Here is a 27786-nt window from a genome sequence, read left to right on the forward strand (position 1 = left end):
GATCCAGATTAGGTGAAGTGAGTTGAGCTGTGGCGATGGAAAAGTACAGTAATCAGCAGGTATTATCTCCTAGGCCTCTCCCAGCAGGCGAACCAGGAAGTCCACTACACTGCACCAAGACGGGTTTATAAGGAACAGACCGGACATTTAAAACACCCACTGTTGACTGTTTCTAGTCAAGCAGTTCCCAGTAACACTTCACAATAAGGGTCACTAAGTTAAGGGTTAGTTAATGCCTGATAAGCATTAGACTATTAGACTATTAAATAATGTATAAATTAATACCTTAGTTAACATGAACACCATTAGTAAATGATTACCAGACACATTAGTTAACTGTTATTTAAGGGTTAGTTAATGCTTACTAAGCATTAACTAACCCTTAACTTAGTGACCCTTATTGTAAAGTGTTACCCAGTTCCCTCTATTATGTGCAAGGTCAATAAAGGCCTGGCCAGTAGGATTAAACCGTGGCCTAGTTTCTGTAACAGTCTGTAGCTCCTGTACTCTCTAGCAGTTGTAAATTGTTTGAATTCATATAAACACTTTACTATAAGTGTTACACGGTTAAAAGGCATGATAAGCATATTGTGAGTGCACATTTATTTTAATCGGAGCATGATATAATAAACAATATGCAAAAAAATGTAGGGGGTTTACTTAAAAATATGGAGTCCCTGTATAATTTATGACTTTAAATTGAATGTGGTTTTCCTAAAAGTCTATCACTGCTTCTAGTGGGCTTATAATCTGTTTATAATACATCAGAGGACTTCAAGTAATATTACCGAATACATTGAAGATTGAAATTTGTTAGCTCAAATAAAGTCCATTCTGTTTGGATTATTTTCTGACTCCGGGAATTCCATTTTAAAAGCGTATTGCACTCACTCTATACTCTAATATGCTGAAAAATGTCTCACACAAATGGTAATATGCACTCCTCTCATATAGGGCTGGGCGATAATTCAATATTATTGTTTATCATCTTTCAGTGGAATCATATCGTGATGATATGAAGATATTTTGATATCGTGACACACATTTCTGCTGTCTGAATTGATGATGACAAGCAAATTTTACTTAAAAACTCTCAAAAAATGAGGTATGGTAGGAATATTATTTGAATATTTCTGTTTTTGTTTGACATCACACCTAACATCACCATTCGGTTCAATGAGATGAACATTAATTTGATTATTTAACCTGATTTTGCATACATGAACCACATCGTCATATATATTTACATCGAGAAAAATCCTTATGATTATCATGATATTGATTTCAACCATATCGCCCAGCCCCAAGTATATACAGGCCTTGCAAATGTTTTCACTCATGCGCCCCCTAGTGGCCAGAGCCTCGTCCCCCCATCATCATCAAAAAAAGCAAAAGTAAAAACACAAGCACCGCCACACATCCACTGCACCACCAGGCAGACAGTGAGGCCAAATGGTTAGCCATCTTTATTATGAAACAATATTGGGACCAGATCATATAGCTGTTACACGTGGGGGGGGTTTTTTTTTTTTTTTTGGCCGCTCCAGTCCCTTTCCGTGTCCTGACGCACCCCTGGACAGCCAGCCCTCTCCCAGCTGCCCCTTCAAGGTGCTTGGTTCAAGGACCACCTCTGGGAGCTTCTCTTCTTTCCAGCTGAACCGGATCCTTCTCCAGCTTCCCCCCCCCCTCCCCCCTTCCCCCCTCCCCTCCCCCCTTCCCCCCTCCCCCTCTGACAGTTAGGTCCCCTTTCGGCAGCTCGACTTAAGTCTATCCGCCGCTGGTTTATGTCTTTAGTGTGGTAAAGGGCTCTTGTTATACGATGCGTTTATGTGCTACGGGGGGGGGGGAGAGAGAGAGAGAGAGATATATATCGTGGTGGGGGGTGGGGGGTGGGGGTGCCCAATTTGTGGGAGAAGCAGCATGCGTGGGAAGGCTTCAATTAAACCGAGGTGTATGTGCCGAGTGCCAATCGAAATAATTTAAAGTGGGGGAAGCTAAAAAAAAAAATAAAAAAAAAGGGGGTTAAAGGAAACAGAAAATCAGAATGCCTTTTTTAACACTATGGGCTGAGACAAGGTGGAACTGATCTCCAGTGCGAAAACCCGCTAAAGTACGTATCGTGGGGACAGAAAAGCCTTCTAAAAAGATATATAGGGCCCTCTGTTTTCTACTCTTTATGTTTGGAGTGTTGGGGGGAACGTTCAAACCGCCGATCTCTTCCTTGTTTCACTTTTTTTTATTTTAGACGATGTTAACGCATACCAGTAGGTGTCATATATATATATATAGGCTCTATACGCTGCCATTTTTGTGTTTGTGTTTCTGCTCAGTGGGGTTACAAACTGGGGGTGGGGGGGGGGGGGGGGGGGGGGGAGAGAGATGTGAGAGGGGCTTGTTCCACAGAATACAGTGCAAGTCCAGAAGCAGAGCGCGGAGGTCGATGAGGAAAAAGGTTTTCAGCGCACACCTCCAGGGGTCCTAGCTACATCTTTCTGTCGGCTGTTAGTATGCTGTAATAATAAGACATTTTCTTTTTTTTTTATATCGAGCATGACGGACCGTTGATGATGGGGGCCAAAAAAAAAAAAAAAAAAAAAAAAAAGGATAACCAACCACGAGTTTTTCCTGCTCTGCGAAAAAATAAAATCTCTCTGGAAAAATTAGGGCTAAAGTGAGAGGCCTACTAAACTCAATAATTGTTTAGGAAAAGCAAAACAGAAGATTAATACATTACATTGAGTATTTTCCATCTCTAACTCTTTTAGTTTCTTCATCTGAACGTGGCGTTCCCTTAGCTTTCTTTGCCTTTTCCGTATTTTTTTTGTTTTTTTTTCTTTTTTTAATTTAAGAAAAAAAGAGTAGAAAGTTAGTTAACGGCCTGGGAGCTCTACGGCCGAGAGGTGGAGGTGGTGGAGGAGGAGGAGGAGGAAGAGGAGGAAGCTGTCCGATCCACAGAGAGTCCCGGAAGGGGATGGGAGGAGGAGGAGGAAGGGCTGAGGCTGCCACTTGCCGCCTGGCTTCAGCTGCTTTGGGGGGGCTGCTCCTGGGGGGTGGGGGGGCTGCTGGGGAGGAGGACCAGTGCGGGGAGGAGGGGAGGAGGGGTGGGGAGTGTGAGGTGGGGTGGGGTGGGTTGGAGGGGAGGCTGGGGATGGAGAGAGGGGTACAGGTAGAGCGAGAAGGCAGGAGAGGAAGATCGATATTTGGTTGGGCGGGTCAGACAGGAGAGAGGGAGAGAAAGAGAGAGAGAGAGAGAGAGAGAGAGGAGAGAGGAGAGAGGGCTACGCGCTCGTCAGGTGATCAGTCCATTGGCCGCTTTTCGCCGTGTTTCTTTGTAAACTCCTCGGCATTCTTAAAGAATTTTTTACGGTCCTTTGAGTATTCTTCTGCTAGGTCTGCCCTCAGGGGGTGCTCCGGCTGGGGGTCGTTCACCAGCGCAATGAGGGACTGAATTACTGCAAGAGAGAGACACACATACACACACACACACACACACACACACACACACAGGTAAAGACTAAACAACTCTGGAAATAATGAGCAGCAACTGACACCAATCTCAGGCTCCGCGGGGGAATCTGCAGGCTTCAGAAAGACAAACTGAAGTCTCTGTAAGACCTTCTTAGTGCTGCCTGGAATTGAATTTGAGATCAATTCAACAGCCGAAATAAAGCGGCAAATGGGGCTGAACGATTTTGAAAAAAACATCTGATTGCGATTATTTCGACTGATATTGCGATTGCGATATGATTTGCGATGTTAGAGGGAATGGTCATTTTTACATCGTTATTCTCATTTTCATTGAAAAACCGTATTCAAATGATTATGGTGTGATTTTGGCGGGGGATCTGTACCAAACAAAGATGTTTTCTTAAGTCTGTAGAATATGATGTGTAGGCCAGGACATCTCTGCAGCACCACAATATTTCATTTAAAATGCTATTTTGACACATTTCACCTTTAACAAATATTGCGCCTCCTGCGATTTGAAAATTGCAGTAGGCCATATTGCGATTTTGATCAAATTTTCGATTAATTGTTCAGTCCTAGAAGCAAAGCTGTCAAAACCAGCCTATTTCTGATGAACATAGCTATTGGATGTTGTCAAACTATAAGAAAGCGTCGTAAATGTGATAGGTTGCATATTATACTACTAACCTTATGTATTCATCTAAGAGTGGCCATGCAGCACAAAGAAACCTACATGGTCGGAAAAGATCTCTAACTGCTGGATTTAACACATTTTAAAACTTTTTACATTTAAAAGACATTTACATTTACTTTTAAAAGATTGTTCATTTTAGATCAATGAAAGGGAAACAGTATAGACATGATATTGTCAATTTAAAGTCATAAATCCCATCTATCAGAGAGACATTCATCTGTTCTAATTACCAGTCAATGATGTCAGACAGATAATTAACCACTGGGCGATGTTTCACTGGAGTTCATCAAGAAGGTATGGAATTCACATTCCATGACTACCATGGATTTAGACTAAAAATCTTGACTTGACACACCCCAACAGTGTAGTCTTTGCCTTTCAGTATTCACTCATTCACTCACTGAGGTCATGTAATTTAAAGCAGTGGTTCTCAACCTTTTTCATATCAAGGACCCCTAATGTCGTACACATTAGGCCCACAGACCCCCATTTGACCCAAATCTGAAAATATTTTTATTGTTAGATAACGATTTTGTCCAAAATTCCATGACTGTCAGTATTGTAGGTAGAGAGATAACAATAAAACCATGATCACAATAGTCTACATCTATTCTACATACTCTAACTGTTAACTTCTTGTAAAACAGCCTAAATAATGGTGAAGTTTAACAATTCATAATTTTGCTGTGGACCCTCTGGAAATCCCTCAAGGACCCCTGGTGGCCCCCGGACCCCACGTTGAGAACCACTGATTTAAAGGATGCACCAAAGATGAGGAAATTTGTCATAACTGGCAAAAATTTCAAGAAATCTCTACGGATCTCATGGTTGAAATTTGACGGGTCAAATTAGAGTATTTGTCGACAGAAAAACATTCAAATTACTTTATACCAGGTTGAACCATGGAGTGGAAATATTGCAAGAAATGCAGAAATCCAACTGTGTTACTGAGGGTGATTACTGACAGATAGGGCTGAACGATTTTGAAAAAATATCTAATTGCGATTATTTTGACTGATATTGCAATTGCGATATGATTTACGATATTTAGAGGGAATGATCATTTTTACATCATTATTCTCATTTTCATTGAAAAACGCATTGAAATGATTATGGTGTGATTTTTGCGGGGGATCTGTACCAAACAAAGATGTTTTCTTAAGTCTGTAGAATATGATGTGTAGGCCAGGACATCTGCAGCAAGACAATATTTACTTTAAAATGGTATTTTGACACATTTCACCTTTAACAAATATTGCACCTCCTGCGATTTGAAAATTGCAGTAGGCCATATTAAGAGTTCGATAAAATTTCGATTAATTGTTCAGCCCTACTGACAGACGCATACTAATGTGAGGCTTAATATCAAAAGTGAAAGTCTAGCATCAGTCATAGAGCCAACTCGGCTACAAAAGGCCCTCAGTCACACCAACACACCACCCACCTTGGTCAGTTTTGGTGGCGGGCTTCCAGTTCTCTGCACTGATAACGGGCAGACACACCTGCCCCTTCTCATCGATGTTGGGGTGATAGATCTTTGTCTTGAATGTGATCTTGGGAGGCTTGAAGGGGTACTCGGCGGGAAAAATGATTTCGATCCTGAACGCGCCCTTGTCGTAAGGAGGGTTGTCCTGGAAAAGGAGGGCGGCGGTTAGCATGAGGAACTATGGGTGTATTGTTAAGAGTGGTAAAGCAATAAAACGGTTAAAAAAAAGGTAACTTACAGGAACAATGAGCCCTTGCCATGTCAATATGTTTGATTCATCGACTTGAATGTTTCTGAAGTTTTTCATTCCAGACTTGCGAATCTCTTCAAGTTCCTGAGAGAGAAAGGGGGGGGGGGGCAGTGTGTATTACAGAGGTGACAAAGTACAGGTAGCGTAACACCGGTCTTACAGCTGTGTTGGCACAGTAAGCGACCAGGGAAGCCCCGGACTGGCCCGAGAATAACCTGTTCTCCTCCTTCCGCCTAGCTGCTCTTACTTTCGCTTTTGGTGAACTCGTCGCCGCTCATGTTAAGATGGCAATACACTTCCAAAATACTCATTAACGTTAGCCGACAAACTTGCTAGTTACGTTACTAATGTTGCTATCTTATTGGAGAAGAGTGGGGAAAGCTGCAGGTTTGCAGGCGACATAATACCGTTATTCGATGAGATAACGGTATTCAACAGCTACCGTAAAGATCTTAATAGGATACGGTGTCACATTTTGATAATGAACACTTTATAAAAACGCCAATTAGCCGAGCACTATAGACGTTTAACATTTAGCACAGCTTCTAATGTTAGGTGCTGATTCACAAGTTCATCCCCACCCACCCCGACATGACGAACTCCAGTCCGTCCGTCCGACACCAGCTAGTTTAGTTGACGGCGGCTAGCTAGCTGTAATGCAGCTAACATCTAAGGTTAGCTGCTTAGCTAAGTACCTTATGCCATGGAAATGCGACTGTAAAGTTCACGGGCTCATGTTAGCTAGCTGTTACCGTACTCCGTCGGCCGTACCGTCGCTAAGTCAGCAGTGTGAGGGCTAGTGTTGGCTAGCTAACGGAACATTACTTCCTTGATCGTCTTCAGAAGCCTGAGACTGGACTCTCTGGCCTAATTTGCCGGTGCTTCGCTGCCAAATATTTGGTTAGCTTGGTGGCTAGTAGTGAGGAGTGACTTCTCGCTTTTAGCTGGATTACTACTAAACAAACATACAAGAAATGTGTCTCCAGACTATATCACATCTCTAATACGAGATTAACTGAAGGCCACGTAAGTCCCCTAGCCGCCCATTCGTCTTCCCATGTTACTAGAGACATGAAAATAAGGAGATCGGGAGATTTACCTTGTGCAGCCTCCTGCTCGCCGCCATCTTGAAACTACTGTGTGTTCCCAGAATACACAGCGCGGCGACTAGCTTACGTTCTCCTGCTAGCAGCTCCATAAAAACCAAACATACAGGTTTAAAATCTGGAGTTGTACACATAGCCTACAGGTTTCGTTTCGACTATTCAGGTTTAAACACACAAGTTTTAACAGGTTAAAACATACGGGTCAGCAGGTCAAACAGGTTCAAACAGTTCAAATAGATAGGTTTAAATATACAAAACGTGTTAAACAGGTTTCTTATGCATAAAGTTAAACTCGGTCTGTATTTGGCATCTAAATTGACAGATGAAAGAAACTTTGGATCTGAACTTCAGTTATCCCAATCAATCAATACTTCACTTTCATTAATTCCTTTTCCATTTGCTATGCCTATCACTGATTTTTTTGTCTGTGCATATTCACTGCCAGACTATCGTGTTTTGAAGAAAGCGCTGTCCCTATACAGCAAGCAAATTTGTGAAGTAGCTGGCCTACTTAGCTATTCTCAATATAGCACACTCAAAATATAGCCTAGCACACACACTGATGATCATTTTTTATCATCAATTATTATTATTATCTCCAAAACTATCTAACTGCTGACACACGTTCAGCTAGAGACTCTGTTCCAGTATTAAAATGTTGTATCCAAATTTTTTGCTACTGTTCAACATTCAGTTTTTTATTAGCCTATTTCATTATGGCGCAGACACCTATATAGTTAGACCAATATGTCAGTTTGATATCCTATTTGGCCAATATTTGCCTTTCATTAAAACCCAGTGATGATAATTTGTTTGATTAGGCCAGTGGGGTCCGGGGACCACCAGGGGTCCTTGAGGGGGTTCCAGGGGGTCCCCAGCAAACTGATTTATTGTTAAACTTCAGCATTATTTCATTTACAAGAAGTGAACACATTTAGAGAATGTAGAAGAATGACTGTTTTGATCATAGCTTCACTGTTATCTCTCTACCTACAATACAGATAGTCATGGAGTTCTGGACAAATCATATCGAACAATATAAATATTCTCAGATTTGGGTCTGAGAGACAAAATCTCATCAAATGGGAGTCCGTGGCCCTAATGTGGACTAAATTAGGGTCCTTGATATGAAAAAGGTTGAGAATCACTGGATTAGGCTAACTCTTCAACCAATACTGTACTGGCTGTCTATGGGAAGCCCTTCCTGAATTGATTATAATGCAATATTTTCAAAGGATTCAACACAATATGGATGAATATATTATTATTAATAGTAGCCTAGCAGTAGTTCTAGTGGAAGTAGTGGTAGTATTATCCTTGGCTTTTCCACCCTGAGAAGAATAGAAGGAAACAATTAATTTTCTAGACATTTTTGGCATCAAAATGGTCGCACTAAGCTCCTCCTGGACCATGGAGTCAGGTTATACAAAGTGGCAGATTACTATGGTTGGCGACACTCTCCACCCACCTAACACATAACGTTCCCATAACATTCCCAGGAACGTTCCTTCCCGGTTTCTATTTGGCAACCCTCCCACAACGTTCTAAGAATGTTGTGCAAATGTTTTTGTTCAACGTAACCCAAAACCCAAAACGTTCTAATAACCACATGAAGTAAAATTTTTTGGGGGTAATTTTAATAACGTTCCCCTGAGGTTCCCTACTGGTAGCGTTTTAGGTAACCCTCCCACAACGTTCTAAACGTTGAGGGGGAACGTTCAAGTAACCTTCCTGGAACACTGAACTAACCTTCCCAGAACATTCTGGGAACGTAACTAACGTTGGTTTTACGTCAGAAAAACTTGCAGTTTTAACATCTAGGGAACGTTATGCAGGAACGTTCAATAAACGTTCCCAGAACCAAAAACAAATGTTCCCAGAACGTTTTGGGAACCAAATTTTGCTAGCTGGGCATAGACTGCTATTGAAATTTTTGACCGGGTAGGACAAAATAATGCTACTATCCAACTAATATTAGCCAACACACCTGTGCCGAGTGCCGCTAGCTATAAGCATACCAGCCTACCCAAAGAGCTTACACTGAAAAAAAATATTTGGCCAACCTGACGGCCTGTGCTAGCGGCACACACTGTAGGCTGTTACTGTCAAGTCGCAATATTTACATTATCATAAGTGATATTGCCTATTTTTAATGCAAACGTTACAATCATTGGTGGGAGGTGTTCAGATGCACAAGGAAAAATTGGCTTTGGCTCCTTTGATGATCTTATTTTAATTCATTTTTTAGAATCACAGTCAACAGGTTTAAATACTGTATGTAAAAAAAAAAAAAAGTAAAACATAAAGTCAACAGGTAATGGGTAAAATAGTCTTAACATGTCTAGCCCTTGAAATATTTTTCGAATCATACTTGACAGGTCTGACCTGAACTTTTCACGTCAGATCAGACCAATTTCAAAACAACTTTTTTTCAATTACTGATTTTACAATGGTGCTATAGGGAAACTGGCCTTGCTGCCAAATTAGCTATTGGCCAGCTGTGATATTGCAACTACGTTACCAGAATGATGTATCATAGTTTTCATCTTTTAGATTTATTTTTGTAATAAAGCATTGTTGTTTACTCTTTTTTTTTGGCCTTTTGAAGCACATTGTGCTTTCTGTATGAACAAATAAATTTGACTTGACTTGACTACTCCAGCCTGCCTCCTCTGTAAACTGAGAAAAAGCTAGTGAGCTCCTAGGACTCTATATCCTACGGAAGAGGATTAGGGCCACATGGGAAAATATTTGAGTTCTGAGTTTAAAGTCAGATTTCTGAGAATAAAGTCAGAATTTTGAGAAGTCAGAATTCTGAGTTCTGACTTTATTCTCAGAATTCTGACATTAAACTCAGAATTCTGACTTTATTCTCAGAATTCTGACTTTTAACTCAGAACTCAAATACATTTTTCACATCTGGCCCTAAACTGAAGGTCCTCTCAGATTGTTGAACTCTTCACTCCTCACTCCTCCTCTATCATTAAAAGTGAGGTCAGCCACATTGTGGAGGAACCTCATCCCTGCCACTTATATTCACGATTTCATTCTTTTGGTCACTACTCAGAGCTTGTGACCATCAATGAAGGTCTTAATAAAGATTGACCAGTAAATTGAGAACTTCGCTTTATTGGTCAGCTCTATCTTTACCACCACAGTCCCACACAATGCCTACATTACTGAAGCTGACCAGTGGTCAATCTCATGATCCTTCTTACCTTCATTCATGAATAAGACCCTGGGACACCTGAACTCCTCCACTTTCAGTCGAATGGTTTTCCAAGACCTCTTTGAAAGTCACCCTCCATTGCCTCTCCAAGCTCCTTCACCACCCGGGTTTTTGCTTCTGTAACCAACACAAATGCAGCCTTTCTAGCCTGCCAGTACCTCTCTGATGAGTTTGGAGTCTCCTGTGCCAACCAGGCCCATAAGGCCTCCCTCACTTCTGGTGTCCACAAGCAGGTTCTTGAGTTGGCGCCATGACAAGCACAACAGAGATTTTGAACAAGCTCCATTTCAACTCCATGTCCCCAACCTCCATGTCCCCAACCTCTGCCCAGATAAAGGAGTGGAGGACCCCAGGAAGACTAGCTGTCATTAGCTGCCATTTGGCAGCTAATGGGGATTCTTATAAAACAATGAAATAAGTTTGTTTGGAGATGAGAGTTGAAATAATTTCAGACAGAATCTTCCACCAGGTGTTCCCAGCAAACCTCACTACATGTTTCCTACCAGGCCTGTTGAGCAGCCTCCCAACTCACCAGAAGATGGTGATCACCCCACAGCTCAGCCACTCTCTTCACCTGAGTGTCCAGAACATATGGCCTCAGGTCCGATGAAACAACTACAAAGTCAGTCATTGACTTTTGGCCCAAGGTGCTCTGGTACCATGGTACACTTATGAGCCTCCTTGTATTCAAACATGGTGCTCAATCCATGACTAGTACAAAAGTCCAACAACAACACACCACTCAGGTTCACATTGGGGAAGCCATTCCCCCACATCATGCTCCTCCAGGTATCTCGATCTTTGCCAATGTGAGAGCCTTCTCCAGCACAGAGAAGCAAGACCGAGTACTCCGAACTGCTGTTAGGTGCGTATGCACAAACAACTCTCTGCAGTTGCTATCAGTAACTGTTAGCTGCACGCCTTAGCTAACTGTAGATAATTCTTGCCTACAAGGAAGCAAAACCAACTGAAGCCGCTCCTGAAGTCTCCTTTGGTTAAGGATACACAGGTATATATCCTTCCCAGAAAGTCTTTTCAATTTTGAAGGGGTTCCAGGGGAATTACCAGCTCATGAGTCTTAAACAGTTAAACATAACTTGCAGTTAACGTTACAGACAGTGCTATTTTCTAACGTATAATGTTCAGGCTACTTAATGTTAACAGCATCAGGTTAATGGCCGCATATTTTGCGCTGGGTGTTATGCTATGAGTCATACGCTCCTTATCAATATGTGACATTATGCTGCATTCCATTGGAAGTTGGAGATCAATAGTTCTGAGTTGGAATTACCAACTTCCGATCTAAATGCGTTTCCGTGCGTCTGCTCTGGAAAACGACGCAACAGCCTTTGCCCACTAATAGTAACGTTAGCAGGCTAGTTCATACTAGCAAAGACTTCTATCTAGTAACGGAGCAAAAGTCAACTGAATTACATTACAAATGGAAAGTACAAAGTTGTTACAACACATTTTCATTACACAAAAACTACATATCAAGTAAAATCAAGTTTTATTAAGTACAAATTGATGCAAAGGGAATTCAGTTTCCTTTTCACCATGTGTGCCGCCATACTGCTGTGACGTCAGCTGTGTTTATGTCGGAGAACTCGGGCGGAATGGATCTTGCCCCAAATTTCCGACTGGGAACTCCGACTTGAACGACCGTGCTGTTGCACTTTTCCGTGTCAGAAGTCGTTTTTCGGAGTGCAATGGAATGCAGCATTAATATCGAGGTATGTGGAAATTATTAGCAACCCAATACAAAAAACAGAATTAAGGAAAAATAAACACACAAAAAAAAAACAATTAACAAGAACTTAGAGAGAAACCAGCATGAAAGGGTCAAACTACATGCAAGATACAGTTAAAAACATTGTAACATTAAAACAGAATAAATAGATCATTTGAGGAAAAAGAAAGTTAAGTTTTCCAAACGTTTAAAGGTCCCATATCGTGTAAAACGGGATAAAACTTTGATTATAAAAGAGTTGGATGTGCTATCTAAACATCGTGGAAGTATCAAAACGCACGGTCGCCAACTAAATCCACACCATCCATATTAGAAAAGCGAGCCTCTTAACGAGCCGTTTGGACTTCCCTTTGTGGCGTCACAAAGGTTCGCTCATTACCATTTTTGTAAGAAATAATAGGCTAGCAAAGTGTTTCTTTCAAAGCAGTTGAACGGTTGCCATCTATTTACTGTTTTCCCTACCTGTAGCTGCCGGGCACTGGTGTCACACGTTCACTCTTGAAATGGTTAGCCAATCAAAACAGAGGGGTCATTAATATTAATGAGCCTTAAAGACACGGCGACAGAAACAGCCTGTTCTTGGTAAGGCTCAGAGAGATGCTGGAAAATGAACGTGTAAAAATGAACTGAGAGTGTTTTTGGTACATAACACCACACACACAGCTTTGAATGGACCTCAAGACATAAAATAAAACACTGGAAAGTGTAGAATATGGGACCTTTAAGGTTATATTAGATGTTGCTAATATAGGCGTAAGCAGCATTCTTATGTGCTTATTTGTGCTCATTAAGCTATCCAAGTACCTTTAGCTTTCAAGGTGCAACAAGTTTTTTTTTTTTTACATATTGTAATGAGGTAGGCTAGTTCAGGATAACCTCTAGTAGAATGAAGACTATTTTCTATATCCATTAGCACAGTATTTAAGCTTTGCAATGTTGCAAAACATATACCTAGGCGTATTTAAAATTATTCATCAACATTTTTTTCACTTGCGTTTACTAATCCTGTTTAGCGCAAACAAATTATTAATTACAAATTGATCAACTGACATAGCAATGTCTGCCGTCGTCATGGCAACATGTGATGCCACAAAGTATTGTCCCATTCCTCATACCATTTCCAGCCCTCATGACAACTGCGCACATAGGTGACGTCAATTAAGGGCTCAGGGCTCAGTGCTGGAGGGCTCAGTGCTTAGTCCGTAGGGGGGGCAATTGGGAATGGCATTGGACCATGCATATGACCCTTCTCTCCACCAAGGAGGTTATCTGGGTTATCTACTCCAAGTTACTTCCTAGTAGGAGAGGAAGAAAGAGGAGTGGGAAAGCTTTGGGATTCATACTCTGTTTACCCACTTTTTTACGCTGGCATAGAATGATATCACCTTAGTTACATTCATAGTAGCCTACATACAATAGTAAACGGTACTAATGCTCTTCTGAAAAAAGTCATACAGTTTACCACAACATCACTGGCTACAATTTTGTTGCTGTTGGACTGGGTTCTGTCACCTGGAAGTAGTCTGCCCGGGCGGGATGACCGCGACGACAAGATGGCGGAGTATGAGGAGTTTCGGGTAGGCGAAAAGAAAAACAATGATTGTCACTTAGCTTTGTAAACGTTACGGCTTGTAACGAGAACTAGTAGCGACTCGATACATAGCAGCTCGAGTTGATAGGTTAACACGTTAGGGCATTTCTGCACAGGAATGCGTATTTTCACTACAGATCGCTAGCAAGCTAGCTAGCCTTTATGCTAACAGTTATATGACCATTAAGCTAGCTAACTCGTTACAAGTAGGTGGAACCACGCTGTTTTGTTTTGCTTTTTCTAATAACTGCAGCAAATTAAGCAAATGTTAATTACTGCAGGTGTTAAATTGGTTGTTGTAGCTGTTCTGTAGAACTGTTATTAAGAACTTTAGGAAATCGATGTAACGATGTCAAAAATGTGTGTTTTTGACATATCCAGTTAGCCATCAGCTAACGTTAGCTTACGTTACTAAACAACTAATTTCACGGAATAAGAAGTCGACTTTTTTTTTTAAATCAGTTTAACAATTTGTATTTATATTGTATGTCACTCCAGTCAGTATTTCTGAATATGAACAACTCTTTTCAAATTGACAAAGCAGAGGCTTGTGAACTATTTAAAATCTGTCGCTGATCCATAGAAAATTGTCCAGCTAAGGTTAGCTTTAAGGTTAACGTTAGTTAGTTAGCTAACTGTTAAAGATGGTCATCATGGACTGTGAGGTTACTCAGGGGTTTTGAGTAGGTTGACATTTTCTAGTTAAAAAAATGTTACACTTACAAATAAACTTAATTCGGGTATTATACACATTTTGTGAATCAAAAATATCTCTCAGCAGCTCCAAACTGTCGTGAGGTTGTAGTGTGAGTTCATCTGGCTGCAGGAAAGAGTTGGTTAAGTTCACACATACTGATTGGCATAGACCATAAGAATAATATCAAATCTTAAATTGAAGGGACATTTAAGCTAGCTCTGTTTATGTTGAGATAGTAATTAGCTGTAGCTGGAAAACATTCCAGACCCTAATATGCTTTTGTTCACTGTTATTTAAGTTGCTTTTGCTTGCCAATAACCATAACTGTGTCTTCTCTCATCCCAAAGAAAGCTCTGCTTCACTGCTCACCATTCATCTGCTTTGTCATGCTCTCCATGTTCTTATCTAATGGGTCTTGAAATTATTCTCAACATTTTAGATGCGTAACGGTCACATATGTTAAGGAATTGTAAGGAAAAAAAGGATATACACGTAAGAACAATCCAGCATGGACCATATAACGAAGGGTCAGTTGGGGTTTCCTTACTTTTTCTATGGGTTTTCTTATGGGGAAATGTTGAAGTTTCAGACATTTCTTAGCAAATGAAATTGTGAATGTTTGATGAAAGTTGTCAAAATTCATTTTTCTTGTTTGATTAAGGCTATTCTTGTTAATCTGTATTGTTTAAGGATTAAATTACTATTTTCTTTATCAACTTTTGAATGTCGTTGGTGTTCTGCAGAAACCTTGGATCTTGAATTTTGTGCTTTTTGGTTTGTAGTTTTCTTTTTCCAATTGACTGCCATTTGCTGCATCTTGAAAGAGTGCAATAACTCTAGGATCACACTAATAATAATGCGTAGGTCAAAACTAGGCCACATTATCATTATGAAAATGACGCATTTTTATCAGTTACTGGAGATACAGGGTTTCTGCATGACACAGACAATATGTAACCTATGGCTTATAAACTGTCTTAAGTATTCTTTTTGTTATTGATGTATAGCTTTATAGTTGCTGTTTGTCATAAGTAAAGTATTTGGTACATTAGAGTAAAAGATAACTTTATGTGACACCTGGGGCTTTTGCTGTGGTTTGTAGTCGGCTGACATACTCAGCTCCTTTTTTTTAAAATTATAGCCTACAGTTGCCTCATGTCTTGGCGTACTTATGTCTTTCATTGTTTTCCAGAGCATGGTATCAAGTTTCCGAGTGTCCGAGCTACAAGTGTTACTGGGCTTTGCCGGGCACAACAAAAGCGGTCGTAAGCATGAGCTTCTCCTGAGGGCTTTGCATTTGCTGAAGAGCGGCTGCAGTCCGGCAGTGCAAACCAAAATCAAGGAGCTGTACCGCCGCCACTACCCCAGGACAACCGACACCGGCGTCCCCGATTCGGCCGGCCCAAAGTCACCGCTCCGTTCCGCAGAGGCAGGGCTTACCGTAGCGGACGCCGACATCTCTTTTAGAGGGAGCGGGCCCTGCGACTCGGACTCGGACCCGTTGACCGGCGAAGCGGCCGTGTTGCACGAGACCAAAGCCAGCATGAATCTCCAGCAGCAGGCTCCGCTCATCCCCCCCGTCCACCCGGACGTGCAGATGAAGCCTCTGCCTTTCTACGACGTGCTGGACGTCCTGATCAAGCCTTCGAGCCTAGGTCTGGGTCGCGTGTTTGGAGTTGTAGAGTTGGAAATTGGTTTGAGTAACAGCTGGTAACAGGATACAGCAAAGAAAAATGGAATATAAACATAAAAATAGAATATAAATGGGAATATAGTAAAATGGGGCAATATAAACCCATTCAACCAACACTTTCAACACATGCAATGTATGAGTGGAAAGTGAGATATGAGAAAAGTATGGATTACCGTAATATTATGTTGTGCAAAATTACAGCAGTAGGAACTATTGAGACAAAGAGAAATTGGGGCATATTTACAGTATGAAAATATACAAATAATTAAAAATATATTTGTGGCTTTCTCGCAATTTGAAGAATGTAAAGACCTTTACATTTCAAAAGGCTTACCCACCATGTCACTAACTGACATCATTCATGTTTTTCAGGAGCAAGCACTGTACAGAGATACCACCAAGAAAAATACTTCATCTTTGCCTTGACACCACAGCAAGTTCGAGAAGTATGCATATCCAGGTATGACTGTTTCCCTAAAGCCTCAATTACTAACCCCATTCCACAGGCATGTGGATTGTAAATTGTATGTTATCTTGTGTTTTTAAAGGGACTTTCTACCGGGCGGCAGAAGGGACTATATGGTTCAAATTCAGCTGAGGTAAGAATGTCCGCAAATAACTTGACAGTTTTCTGTCTCATCTGAACTGCTTGATGCCAGTAGATGTGGTGATGTAGTCGCAAGGAAATGGTGTTTTTGATGGTGTTTTGCTTCTGCAATTCAACGTGTTTCCAGAACAGGATGTTGAGGTGGGACGTAATGCAGGGAGGGGCTGGTCAAAACAGGGCAGGCTCTTATGTTTCTGTAACAAATAGGGCTGCAACTAACCATTATTTTCATTGTCAATTGATCTGTCGATTATTTTCTCGATTAATCGATTAGTTGTTTGGTCTATAAAATGTCAGAAAATGGTGAAAAATGTGGATCAGTGTTTCCCAAAGCCCAAGATGACGTCCTCAAATGTCTTGTTTTGTCCACAACCCAAAGATATTCAGTTTACTGTCATAGAGGAGGAAAGAAACCAGAAAATATTCACATTTAAGAAGCTGGAATCAGAGGATTTTGACTTATTTTTCTTAAAAAATTACTCAAACCGATTAATCGATTATCAAAATAGTTGGCGATTTAATTTAATAGTTGACAACTAATCAATTAATTGTTGCAGCTCTAGTAACAAACAGGGCTGTACGCTTACTTTTTGGCCGGTAGCACTGGTGCTGTTCAGGTCAAAAAATTCTCTAGCACAAAGAAAAAAAATGTAGCACACCCATTATTATTCCTTTAATGCTAGTACAGCTAGGGCTGCACAATTATTCGTATATTAATCAAGATTCCGATTGCTGTCATGGCGATAATGGTAATCACAAAAACTCAGGGTTCCTACGCAGGTCTGGAAAGTCTGGAAAAGTTTTAAAAATGAATTTGATCATTTCCAGGTCTTGAATAGTTTGGGAATTTGAAAAAATGTCTGGAAAAGTATGGAAAATGTTGCGGTTCAGGTCCGATATACACATAATTCTAGCTTTTATGTTGTAGAGCCACTTTGAGTCCACAGTTTTTGTTGATGTGAAGAATAATGTTCAGATAGAGGGACGCTCTTATTACCCAGCCGCTGTCAGCATGCATTATATCAAATACAGACCAAAATCAAATCCGGTCAAGAACATAGGGTCTGGGAAAAATATGGAATTTTAAATTGGAAACCGTGTAGGAACCCTGCCAATCATCTTACATATTGTGATATTTGTCTCTGTGAAGAACAATCTTCATCTATACAGTGATATGACCTAGTTAGCAGGGGCAAGATGTCTATCTGCGTAAATCATATTGAACACCAGGCAAAATCTTCAAAACAAATCAAGGTCTGGGAAAAAGTATGGAATTTTTAAATTGAAAATGTGTAGGAACCCTGTGCATTCCATTTAATAGGCTACTCCCACTGTGTCAAAATCAAACCGCTCTGAACAGCAAACGAGCGCTGTAACCAGACACAGACATATCCGCTGAGGTCATTGAGTGCACCGGCGAATCAGAGGCTTTCATATTATATGACAGATTCCGAGCCGTGCTGCTGAACCTGCATTAGCACCTTTTTAAGAAGTGTGGATTTCATCTCTTGTTTGCGGTGGCTGCCAATTTTCAAGGTATTTGTAAACAGTAATGTGAGATGTGTAAAACTGCTCGACTCTCAGAGAGTTGTGGGAAACATTGGATTTGTTTTGGTTTATACAGAATACAGTATATGCAGTTGGCAACACAAAATAGGTAATTACACTTCTATTAATCTAAATTATAATCACAATTACAATGCCAAGGGAATTCATTGGCAGTTATAATTTTTTGTGATAATCGTGCAGCCCCAAGTACAGCTCATCATGTTCAAAGTTGTGAAATGATATGCCTGTATTGAAATATTCAACAGTTTGAGAAATATTTGACAGTTCAGTTCTTAAATGTAAAATAGGGCCACATACATAGTTGCTAACCCAAGGGCCCATGGGTAGGTGTGTTGTCTAGCTTGTCTAGTTTAGCCAGGTGTTGTTCATATCTACTGGGTTTTCTGGGTTTGTCATTTGAAAAATGTTAACTACAAGGAAGATGTGGAAATGCCTGTTTTTTGGTTTGAGACGAGGAGTTTTGCTCATTTTACTTTCACTTACTTCAAGCTTTGTTTTTTTCGCTTTCGTTAACACTAGGGCTGAACGATTTCGAAAAAATATCTAATTGCGATTATTTTGACTGATATTGCAATTGCGATATGATTTGCGATATTAGAGGGAATGATCATTTTTACATCATTATTCTCATTATCACTGAAAAACGTATTCAAATGATTATGGTGTGATTTTTGTGGGGATCTGTACCAAACAAAGATGTTTTCTTCAGTCTGTAGAATATGATGTGTAGGCCAGGACATCTCTGCAGCACCACAATATTTCATTTAAAATGGTATTTTGACACACACCTTTAACAAATATTGCGCCTCCTGCGATTTGAAAATTGCAGTAGGCCATATTGCGATTTTGATAAAATTTTGATTAATTGTTCAGCCCTAATTAACACATTGCAAAGTTACGAGGGGGTATTGCTAAAAAATTCAATGATGGTATAATTGATTGGAATTCTTTTGTATGCCACTGAAAAGAGAGTTTTCCAGGAAGTATAAGTCATGGGATTTTGATATAAAATACAAGAAAACAAAAAAAATGATGTAAGATAATGTATGATATGGAGAATTGGCAAAATACATGAACAGTCAATTTTCATTTCATTGTGGCTGGTTTTTATATGCATCTACTTGAATATGTGTCTTTGTTTTCAGGTTTTGCTTGTCAGAGACAAGTTGCCCTCAAGAGGACAATTACCCAAACAGTCTCTGTATAAAAGTCAATGGGAAACTCTTTCCTCTGCCAGTAAGTGCTGGTGTTGTTCCAGTAAAGATCCGACCTGATTTAGCATAATGTATTATTCAGGCACACTTGGGCACGGCTGACGACAAGACCTTAACGAAGCCCTTTTGTCTTCACAGGGCTACGCGCCGCCACCTAAAAATGGAGTGGAGCAGAAGAGACCAGGAAGACCTCTAAACATTACCTCATTGGTCCGACTATCTTCTGCAGTACCCAATCAGATTTCGGTGACGTGGGCGCCGGAAATCGGAAAAGTAAAAAACTCGACACCTCCGAGGAACACCTGTTCAGCTTATTGATTTTTCTCTACATATGTGCTTTTTAAGTGTTTCACCTTCATACCAGTCATCAAGTTGGTAGGATGTTTGACCATGTTGTTCCATGCGCAGACCTATTCCATGTCGGTGTACCTGGTGAGGCAGCTGACATCGCCACTACTCCTGCAGAGACTGAGGATGAAAGGCATCAGGAACCCCGACCACTCCAGAGCGTTAAGTAATTACACGCAGCAGTGACAACACCTCTTATTATTATTCCTTTAATGCTAGTACAGCTAGGGCTGCACAATTAATCGTATATTTATCAAGGTTACGATTGCCGTCATGGCGATATGGTAATCACAAAAACTTGCGATTACTGCATTCAGGGTTCCTACGCAGGTCTGGAAAGTCTGGAAAAGTATTAAAAATGAATTTGATCATTTCCAGGTCTTGAATAGTTTGGGAATTTGAAAAAATGTCTGGAAAATTATGAAAAATGCTGCGGTTCAGGTCCGATACACACATAATTCTAGCTTTTATGTTGCTGTAGAGCCACTTTGAGTCCACAGTTTTTGTTGATGTGAAGAATAATGTTCAGATAGAGGGACGCTCTTATTACCCAGCTGCTGTCAGCATGCATTATATCAAATACCCACCAAAATCAAATCCGGTCAAGAACATAGGGTCTGGGAAAAATATGGAATTTTAAAATGGAAACCGTGACAACACCTCTTATGAGTCAGTGTCTCATACTCTAAATCAGGCAGCTGAACCTAGTTAACACTGGACTCCTACTGAGACCCTGTGACCCTTACATTGGGATCATACATTTGGTAGACTAAAGACAAAGTTTTTTTTTAGTTTTTTTTTAATTTGCCACATTATTATTTCATGCATTTTTCTGTACCTGTTACCTTAACCCGCACACTTCTCCTGCCCTCTGTGTTCCAGTTAAAGAGAAGCTCACAGCAGATCCGGACAGTGAGATCGCGACAACGAGCCTTCGAGTCTCGCTCATGTGCCCGGTAAATGAAGCATGTTCCCAAAAAAACCCCAACCTGCCTTCATATTCACGTGGATATATATCCACATTACTTAACGCAAATTGAAGATCTCAGCACTATTTTGGCAACACAATGAGGTGAATTCACAAAAGCCGTTAAACCGTTACAAAAAAACTGGGGGGAAAAACGTGTTGATTCACAGTGGGTGGAAAGGGTGCGCTGTCAAGGAAATGACTGTTCATGCATATTTAAAAGAAGTTGTCCATACAGCACAAAACGCCCCATTTTATGCAAATAATGCTCATTACAGGGTGTGGTGTCCAATTCAAAAAGATTATTGCTAATTGCCACTCACAATTCAGGTCAACTTGTTAAAATCATCTGAACTGATTTGCGTAGTTTCTTTAGGGAATTGGATGGTAAGACTGCAAGAGATGGTGCTATCAGTAGCCACTATTCATTCTGTGTGAATTCACCTCATAGTTTCCAAGTAATTGTTTCACACACTTAAAAGAGTGAAAGGGGGTTTATAGGAATTTAAATCAAAACCATGTACTACAACCAAATGAGCATAAGACCATAGAACAAATCTGTATTATGAAATCAGTAATGAACAGTTAACTAATGTGTAATTTACTAATGGTGTTCATGTTAACTAAGGTATTAATTTCTACATTATTTAATAGTTTATAAAGATGACTATTAAATAATGTATAAATTAATACCTTAGTTAACATGAACACCATTAGTAAATGATTACCAGACACATTAGTTAACTGTTAATTAAGGGTTAGTTAATTATTAAGCGTATTAAGCATTAACTAACCCTTAACTTAGTGACCCTTATTGTGAAGTGTTACCAATTGTGCTTTAGAACAAGTTTCAATGTCCCTTACATAACATCACATATGCTCAAAAACTGTATTTGTGCATGATTGTTTGCATTTGGGCTATGTGTTTTGGTGGCTGACCATTATAAACAGATAATAATTTCACTTTTCAATTATTTGTTTATTCACACACGTAGAAATGTAAGGGAGGGAAATAGGGCTGCACGGTCAATTGTATTCATGCAATCATATAATTCAACAATATTAATTTCATTTATAATGTAGTCGTCTCTGCTCACATGTAGAGGGTGAGGAGAGAAGTAGCCCAGTGCTTGAACTTGAGATCTGGGATAACCAAGACTGAATGATTAACTAGCATCTTCAGCCCAAGCCTCAAGTGAGACTAGATAGACTCACTGATAACAGTGTCCAAATGGGTTATTATGTCATTTGGAACAGTGAAAAACAGGTAAAACACAGGGTTGGTATGTAATTGTGTGAATGGACCACAATTATGTGAACTAGAATTTATAACCTCCTCCTCTCCTCTCCTCTCCTCTCTTGTCTCCTCTCCTCTTCCCCTCTCCTCTCCTCTCCTCTCCTCTCCTCTCCTCTCCTCTCCTCTCCTTGTCTCCTCTCCTCTTCCCCTCTCCTCTCCTCTCCTCTCCTCTCCTCTTCTCCTCTCCTCTCCTCTCCTCTCCTCTCCTCTCCTCTCCTTGTCTCCTCTCCTCTCCTCTCCTCTCCTCTCCTCTCCTCTCCTCTCCTCCTCTCCTCTCCTCTCCTTGTCTCCACACAAACACACAAACCGCTCTCCAATCATAGTAGTGGGATAAACGACCAAAGTAAGATTCAAAACGAGACTGTAGCTGCAGTCCCGAAGGACCAAAGGAAAAAATCGAGATTATAAATCAGAATGAATAATTGCGATCACGGTATTTAGCTAAGCAATCAATATTATAGTCTTAGAGGGAGGCGGACAGGGAATTCAGCATAGGAGGTACCCCATTCCTTCCCAGTCCTCTGTCCTCACTCACCGCAGTGTGTTTCCTCCTCCAGCTGGGTAAGATGCGTCTGACGGTGCCGTGCCGGGCGGTCACCTGCTCGCACCTGCAGTGTTTCGACGCCGCCCTCTACCTACAGATGAACGAGAAGAAGCCCACGTGGATCTGCCCCGTGTGCGACAAGAAGGCCGCCTACGAGAGTCTCATTATCGACGGGTTAGTGGGGAAATGTCATTCATTCACGTCACACAAAAGACACAAGGCAATGGTTTTGCTGTGAGGCAGTCGTGTGTTAATCGTTCCTTTCTATAGTATAGTATCTGTTGTGTGTGTGTGTGTCTGTGTGTAATCTTATATATAAGCATGCATGTCATTTTGTATGCATGTAGGTATGTAATTCAGTGTTCACGTGAGTACATTTGGACATGCATATATTTCTGTTTTTATGTATTGATACTAGGGCTGAACGATTTTGAAAATATATCTAGTTGCGATTATTTCGACTGATATTGCAATTGCGATATGATTTGCGATATTAGAGGGAATGATCATTTTTACATCATTATTCTCATTTTCATTGAAAAACGTGTTAAAATGATTATGGTGTGATTTTTGCGGGGGATCTGTACCAAACAAAGATGTTTTCTTAAGTCTGTAGAATATGATGTGTAGGCCAGGACATCTCTGCAGCACCACAATATTTACTTTAAAATGCTATTTTGACACATTTCACCTTTAACAAATATTGCGCCTCCTGCGATTTGAAAATTGCAGTAGGCCATATTGCGATTTCGATAAATTTCGATTAATTGTTCAGCCCTAATTGATACAACAATTCATGCGCTTTCAGCTAGCCCACAAATTTTCTTGTGAAACTGTATTGTCTAGTTTGGCATTATGATTTTTAGGACTGGTGCCTACCCTTGTGGCTCTAGCATGTTTTTTGTATATATGTAATGATATGCATAGTTTACTCCACACTTCATGTGAGGTTCTGCTGTCTTTGTGCAATGTGTCAGGACAGTGAAACTGAGCAAGTTATGAATCTGCCTGTGTGCCAGTGTCACCAAGACAAATTCCCGTACAATTATTGCATATCCGCGATAGACGTATTTTTCTGCTTGTTCAGTTTATTCATGGAGATCCTGAATGACTGCTCGGATGTGGATGAAATCAAGTTCCAAGAAGATGGGACCTGGTGTCCCATGAGACCAAAGAAAGAGGCTGTCAAGGTGTCCTCTCAGACTTTAACAAAAATTGAGAGTAAGTAAAACTTTTTGATACCTGGGCAGGGTTTTCCTACATAGAGAATTTTTTGGTATTACACTAAAAGTGTAACTAGTGAGCGCCAAGCCGCCAGAATGGAAGAATTCTAATTTGGTGCTGTAAAATGTGATTTAGAACTTGTTTTCAATGCGATATCCCCATGTCCTACTTTTAGTCTGATTTAATGTTTTTGTAATCCTCCCCGACTGGCCTGGTCTGCATGCCCATCGCAGAGATAACAGTGGTGGAGCATGAGTTTTGGGGGCCTTGGGCAGAAATAGGTCTAGGGCCCCTCCAATACCATACAAAAAAAATAGCTGAACCTTTGAATTGTATCAATGAAGATGATACTTTCTCATTTTTTTCTCTCATTTTGTTGACAGCATACAACTATTAAACAGTGAAAAAAAATTGAAACCAAAAAATAAAATACAATTCAGTTTTCAAAATAAGGCAATTATTCGCCAGAATAATTGTTCTATTATATATTCTTGTCAGAATAATTATCAAACTAATCATTAGTTGCAGCCCTAGTTTTGGATATGCAAAGAAAGGGAGCGTACAAAATGATTTTTGTTAGTCTGAATCTATAATGTGAAGGTGGACAGGCCATGATTTACATATTCATCACATAAAGCATCACGTTGCAGGAGGCTGCATATTCCTGTGGTAACTCCAGGACTGGAATTTAGTAGGGTGTCAAACTCGGTTCGACTCAATTGCAACTGTGCTTAAAGGATAAGGCTGGTGTATAATGCATTATAATGCATTGCTTACTGTCAACAAATCCTATGAAAATAACAAAATCAGCAATGATTTTGTTTTGCCAACAAGTCTTGTCCATGTAGCCGGTGCCCAATGCAGCCATGTCCCAGCAGCCATAGAACTCCATTGTACTAAAAACGATTAAAAACCCGTCACAGAGCCATGCTGCTGCTCTGCAGCATATTTCATCATCACAATGCACCGGGCCGGACCACTTTTTCCTCAAACAACTTAATAAGCCGACTGTAAACACTTTGCGATCTCAGGAAAGTAGTTCCGTAGCACAGAAAATAGTCCCCGGCGTAATGAAGAATTTGGTCCCATTTGAATTAGATTTGGTAATAACTACAACAGCCTGACTTTTCATGGTAACAGTTAGATATTTTTAAAATGTAAACTATGTCTTTGTGAGCTGTATTTCAAGGTTTTTAGCTCACAATTGGAGCCAATGACTTCCGGGTTGAAGGCTAAAAACGGTACGTGGGAAGACAGAAAGTAACGGGAGTAGAGCAAACTCATTGTTGATTTTGTTATTTCATAGGATTTGTTGACTGTAAGCAATGCATTACAAAACACCAGCCTTATCCTCTAAATGAAAATATGAATCAGGCCGTAAGTCATGGCAATTGGAAATTGATTTTGTGGGCAAAATTAATCAGAACTACTTAAAAATTGCTTGAAAGGCTACATTCATTGAAATAGGCATATGTATTATACTCATAAGAGTAAGCAGGAGGATTTTTTTTCTCTTTCATTAATTTGCATTTATTTTGATGGTAACACTTTACAATAAGGATCACTAAGTTAAGGGTTAGTTAACGCTTAATAAGCATTAACTAACCCTTAATTAACAGTTAACTAATGTGTCTGGTAATCATTTACTAATGATGTTCATGTTAACTAAGGTATTAATTTATACATTATTTAATAGTCATCTTTATAAACTAAATATTATTTAATAGTCATCTTTATAAACTAAATATAAATAAATAATGTATAAATTAATACCTTAGTTAACATGAACACCATTAGTAAATTACACATCAGTTAACAACTAACCCTTATTAAGCATAAATTCTCCCTTAACTTAGTGACCCTTATTGTAAAGTGTTTCATAAATATCATATTTGACTCAAAATTATTCAAAAATGTGTTTTATTAATTCAACAATGATGCAAGTTAATGAAGCATTCCCTTTTAATAGCATTTGTAAAATATTTGTAATGTAAAGTCACACATTTTTCACACAATTTTTCACACAATCACACAATTTTCTTAGCATTCGTCACTGTAAACCAAACAACGAGCTGTACGTCTGCTACCCTCCTGTGTGTTGGGGACGGTCACAGACTTAGACCCCCGCACGGAATCACAAAGCTGCTATCGCCCGCTAAGAAAAGTCAAGGCATCGTCACGATTGTCGAGTGTGTCCCCCGCAGCCTCTACTCCTGTGCGCCAGTGTTCGGTGGTCCCCCACTCTGCCGAGCCCAGCTCCGCCAAGAAGGCCGACGTCATCGACCTGACCCTGGAGAGCTCGTCCTCGGACGACGACGAAGAGGACGTGGACCCGCCGCACAAGAAGCGCTGCCTTTACATGTCCAAGAGCGAGGAGATGCACGGGAAGGGGTGAGTCAGCCTTTCAACCGGAACCGACAGAATCCAGTCTTCGGTTGCGTTGTTTAGACTTTCTCTCAAACCCTTTTCCTTCTCTCAGAGTGTTGACCTACCAGCCTTCCACCGTGCGCGTGCCAAATGTCCAGCCCCTGGACGCACCCTATCTGACCTCCACCCTTGCCGACTATGCAGTCCCCTTCCATCACTCCACCCTGGCCACCATCCCCACAGACATGCAGAGTGAGTCACCTGGCTAGGACCACCGGTAACACGAATCCCACATTTGAGTGACTGTTCATAATCTGTTTTGTTTTTTTTGTCTCTCACCTTTTAGGTCTGGATTTGTTTTCCTTAATTCAAGCAGATCCTCAGGTAATTGTATTATGGTTTATTACAGTCTCTTATTTAAAGCTGCGCTATACAAGAGTTTTATGTAGAAATCTAGCCATCTTGTCAGCCTAAATCAGGAAGTGGAGCTGTAACAGAATATATTGCATGCATTCTCAACTCTAAAATGAAAGTTATCCATATTATAGAAACAAAAGCAAAGTGAGTTCATAACCTTGTCACTGTAGTAGTAGTAGTAATTTATTTTGGTCCTTTTTAACAATTTTCCAAAATGTATGTACATAGAAATAAATAAATAACAATAAGGCATTAAATGAAATGGAAACAAAAAAAATGACCGAAAAGGTGTAGGCTGAAGCTTTAGCTTATTATGCCTACCCTTTTTACATGATATTTTAAGACAAAACAAAACAGAAGCAAAAACATAAACAGACAAAAACAAAAAGTTCCAAACGTTTCAAACACAATAATGATCATACCTCAGTTTTATATTCATTTACCACCTTATTTTTAATTTTTTTTTTTAAATTTGCAAATTGAACTACACATTTTTAATTCGTTGTCACATCTATTCCACAAGTTTACCCCTTTGACAGATATACATCTATTTTTTTATAAATTTATTTGTCCTTACCCTTGTTTTTTTAAACATACCGATCCCCCTAAGTTCATACTGGCTCTCTCTAATTTCAAACAACCTCTGAATACAATTAGGAAGTAAATTATTTTGTGCTTTGTACATTATCTGTGCAGTTTTAAGATCAGCTAGATCACAAAATTTGAATACATGTAAATTTGTAAAAAGTGTGTTGGTTGGTTCATAATAATCTGATCGATTTACAATTCTTATAGTTTATAACTCTTATAACTGTCGAGGATAGCCATAACATGGGGTAGGAGGAATCATTTTAGCAGTCCTTAGACACTTTTCAGGACTTCATTGACGTTGAAGCGTAGTCTTTCACCCCCCCCCCCTTTCCCTCGCCTTTCCTCCCCAGCATTACCGGGCGCCCATGTTCCTGGACAACCTGACCAGCAGCCTGCAGAGCGCAGCCGCCGCCAGCACCAGCACAGCCCTGGTCTCCTCCTCCAACAGCCACTACGAAGCCAGCGCCCACGCCGCCGGCTCCAACCACGAGACCCGGGTCATCACGGGGGGCGGCGGGGGCGGCGGAGGGGGCGGCGCCGGCAGCATATCGGATATCATTTCCCTAGACTGAGCCGCGTCTCACTGGACCTTATCAGGCCTCGTTTTGTTTGATGTCCATTTCAGTCCAGGCAAACCGACCCGTTCAGGTTTGCATAAAAGCAGCAGAATTGGTATA

The 27786-nt window shown here is 40.4% G+C and overlaps 2 protein-coding genes across 4 annotated transcripts; one reads left to right on the forward strand and one right to left on the reverse strand.

Moving 5' to 3' along the window:
* Positions 1–710: 710 nt before the first annotated feature.
* ube2l3b (ubiquitin-conjugating enzyme E2L 3b) lies at positions 711–7036 on the reverse strand. Of its 2 annotated transcripts, XM_071538445.1 has the most exons (4): positions 6998–7036; positions 5887–5982; positions 5607–5793; positions 711–3452 (listed from the first exon to the last, which is right to left on the reverse strand). In XM_071538445.1, the coding sequence occupies exons 1-4, from the start codon at positions 7022–7024 to the stop codon at positions 3298–3300; spliced, it is 465 nt and encodes a 154-aa protein (XP_071394546.1). In that variant the 5' UTR covers positions 7025–7036; the 3' UTR covers positions 711–3297. The 2 variants fall into 2 exon arrangements, with proteins under 2 accessions (XP_071394546.1, XP_071394547.1); XM_071538446.1 differs by lacking the exon at positions 5887–5982 and having other exon boundaries at positions 6998–7024.
* A 6495-nt stretch (positions 7037–13531) lies between these two features.
* LOC139660335 (E3 SUMO-protein ligase PIAS2-like) lies at positions 13532–27779 on the forward strand. 2 transcript variants are annotated; one of them, XM_071538444.1, is made up of 15 exons: positions 13532–13560; positions 14711–14798; positions 15464–15926; positions 16337–16424; positions 16513–16563; positions 19286–19376; positions 19493–19627; positions 19763–19868; positions 20585–20658; positions 22524–22684; positions 23598–23731; positions 25939–26125; positions 26214–26353; positions 26448–26485; positions 27460–27779. In XM_071538444.1, the coding sequence occupies exons 3-15, from the start codon at positions 15467–15469 to the stop codon at positions 27679–27681; spliced, it is 1887 nt and encodes a 628-aa protein (XP_071394545.1). In that variant the 5' UTR covers positions 13532–13560; positions 14711–14798; positions 15464–15466; the 3' UTR covers positions 27682–27779. The 2 variants fall into 2 exon arrangements, with proteins under 2 accessions (XP_071394545.1, XP_071394544.1); XM_071538443.1 differs by lacking the exon at positions 14711–14798 and having other exon boundaries at positions 13537–13560.
* The last annotated feature ends 7 nt before the right edge of the window (positions 27780–27786 follow it).

This window comes from Centroberyx affinis, unplaced genomic scaffold, assembly GCF_046629955.1.
Source record: "Centroberyx affinis isolate AG114_WGS23_722 - 3 ecotype Tasmania unplaced genomic scaffold, CSIRO-AGI_Caff_v1 ptg003274l_1, whole genome shotgun sequence".
NCBI classification, from domain to species: Eukaryota; Metazoa; Chordata; class Actinopteri; order Beryciformes; family Berycidae; genus Centroberyx; species Centroberyx affinis.

What these genes read in the sequence shown, in the direction of transcription:
- ube2l3b (XM_071538445.1), bottom strand. Translation starts at nt 7,024, where the DNA reads ATGGCGGCGAGCAGGAGGCTGCACAAG. An exon ending in GGCAAGGGCTCATTGTTCCT is followed by an intron (nt 5,794 to 5,886) that starts GTAAGTTACCTT and finishes CTCCTTTTCCAG; the next exon opens with GACAACCCTCCTTACGACAA. An exon ending in CGCCACCAAAACTGACCAAG is followed by an intron (nt 3,453 to 5,606) that starts GTGGGTGGTGTG and finishes TCTCTCTTGCAG; the next exon opens with TAATTCAGTCCCTCATTGCG.
- LOC139660335 (XM_071538443.1), top strand. Translation starts at nt 13,537, where the DNA reads ATGGCGGAGTATGAGGAGTTTCGG. An exon ending in CGAGAAGTATGCATATCCAG is followed by an intron (nt 16,425 to 16,512) that starts GTATGACTGTTT and finishes GTGTTTTTAAAG; the next exon opens with GGACTTTCTACCGGGCGGCA. An exon ending in GGAAACTCTTTCCTCTGCCA is followed by an intron (nt 19,377 to 19,492) that starts GTAAGTGCTGGT and finishes TTGTCTTCACAG; the next exon opens with GGCTACGCGCCGCCACCTAA.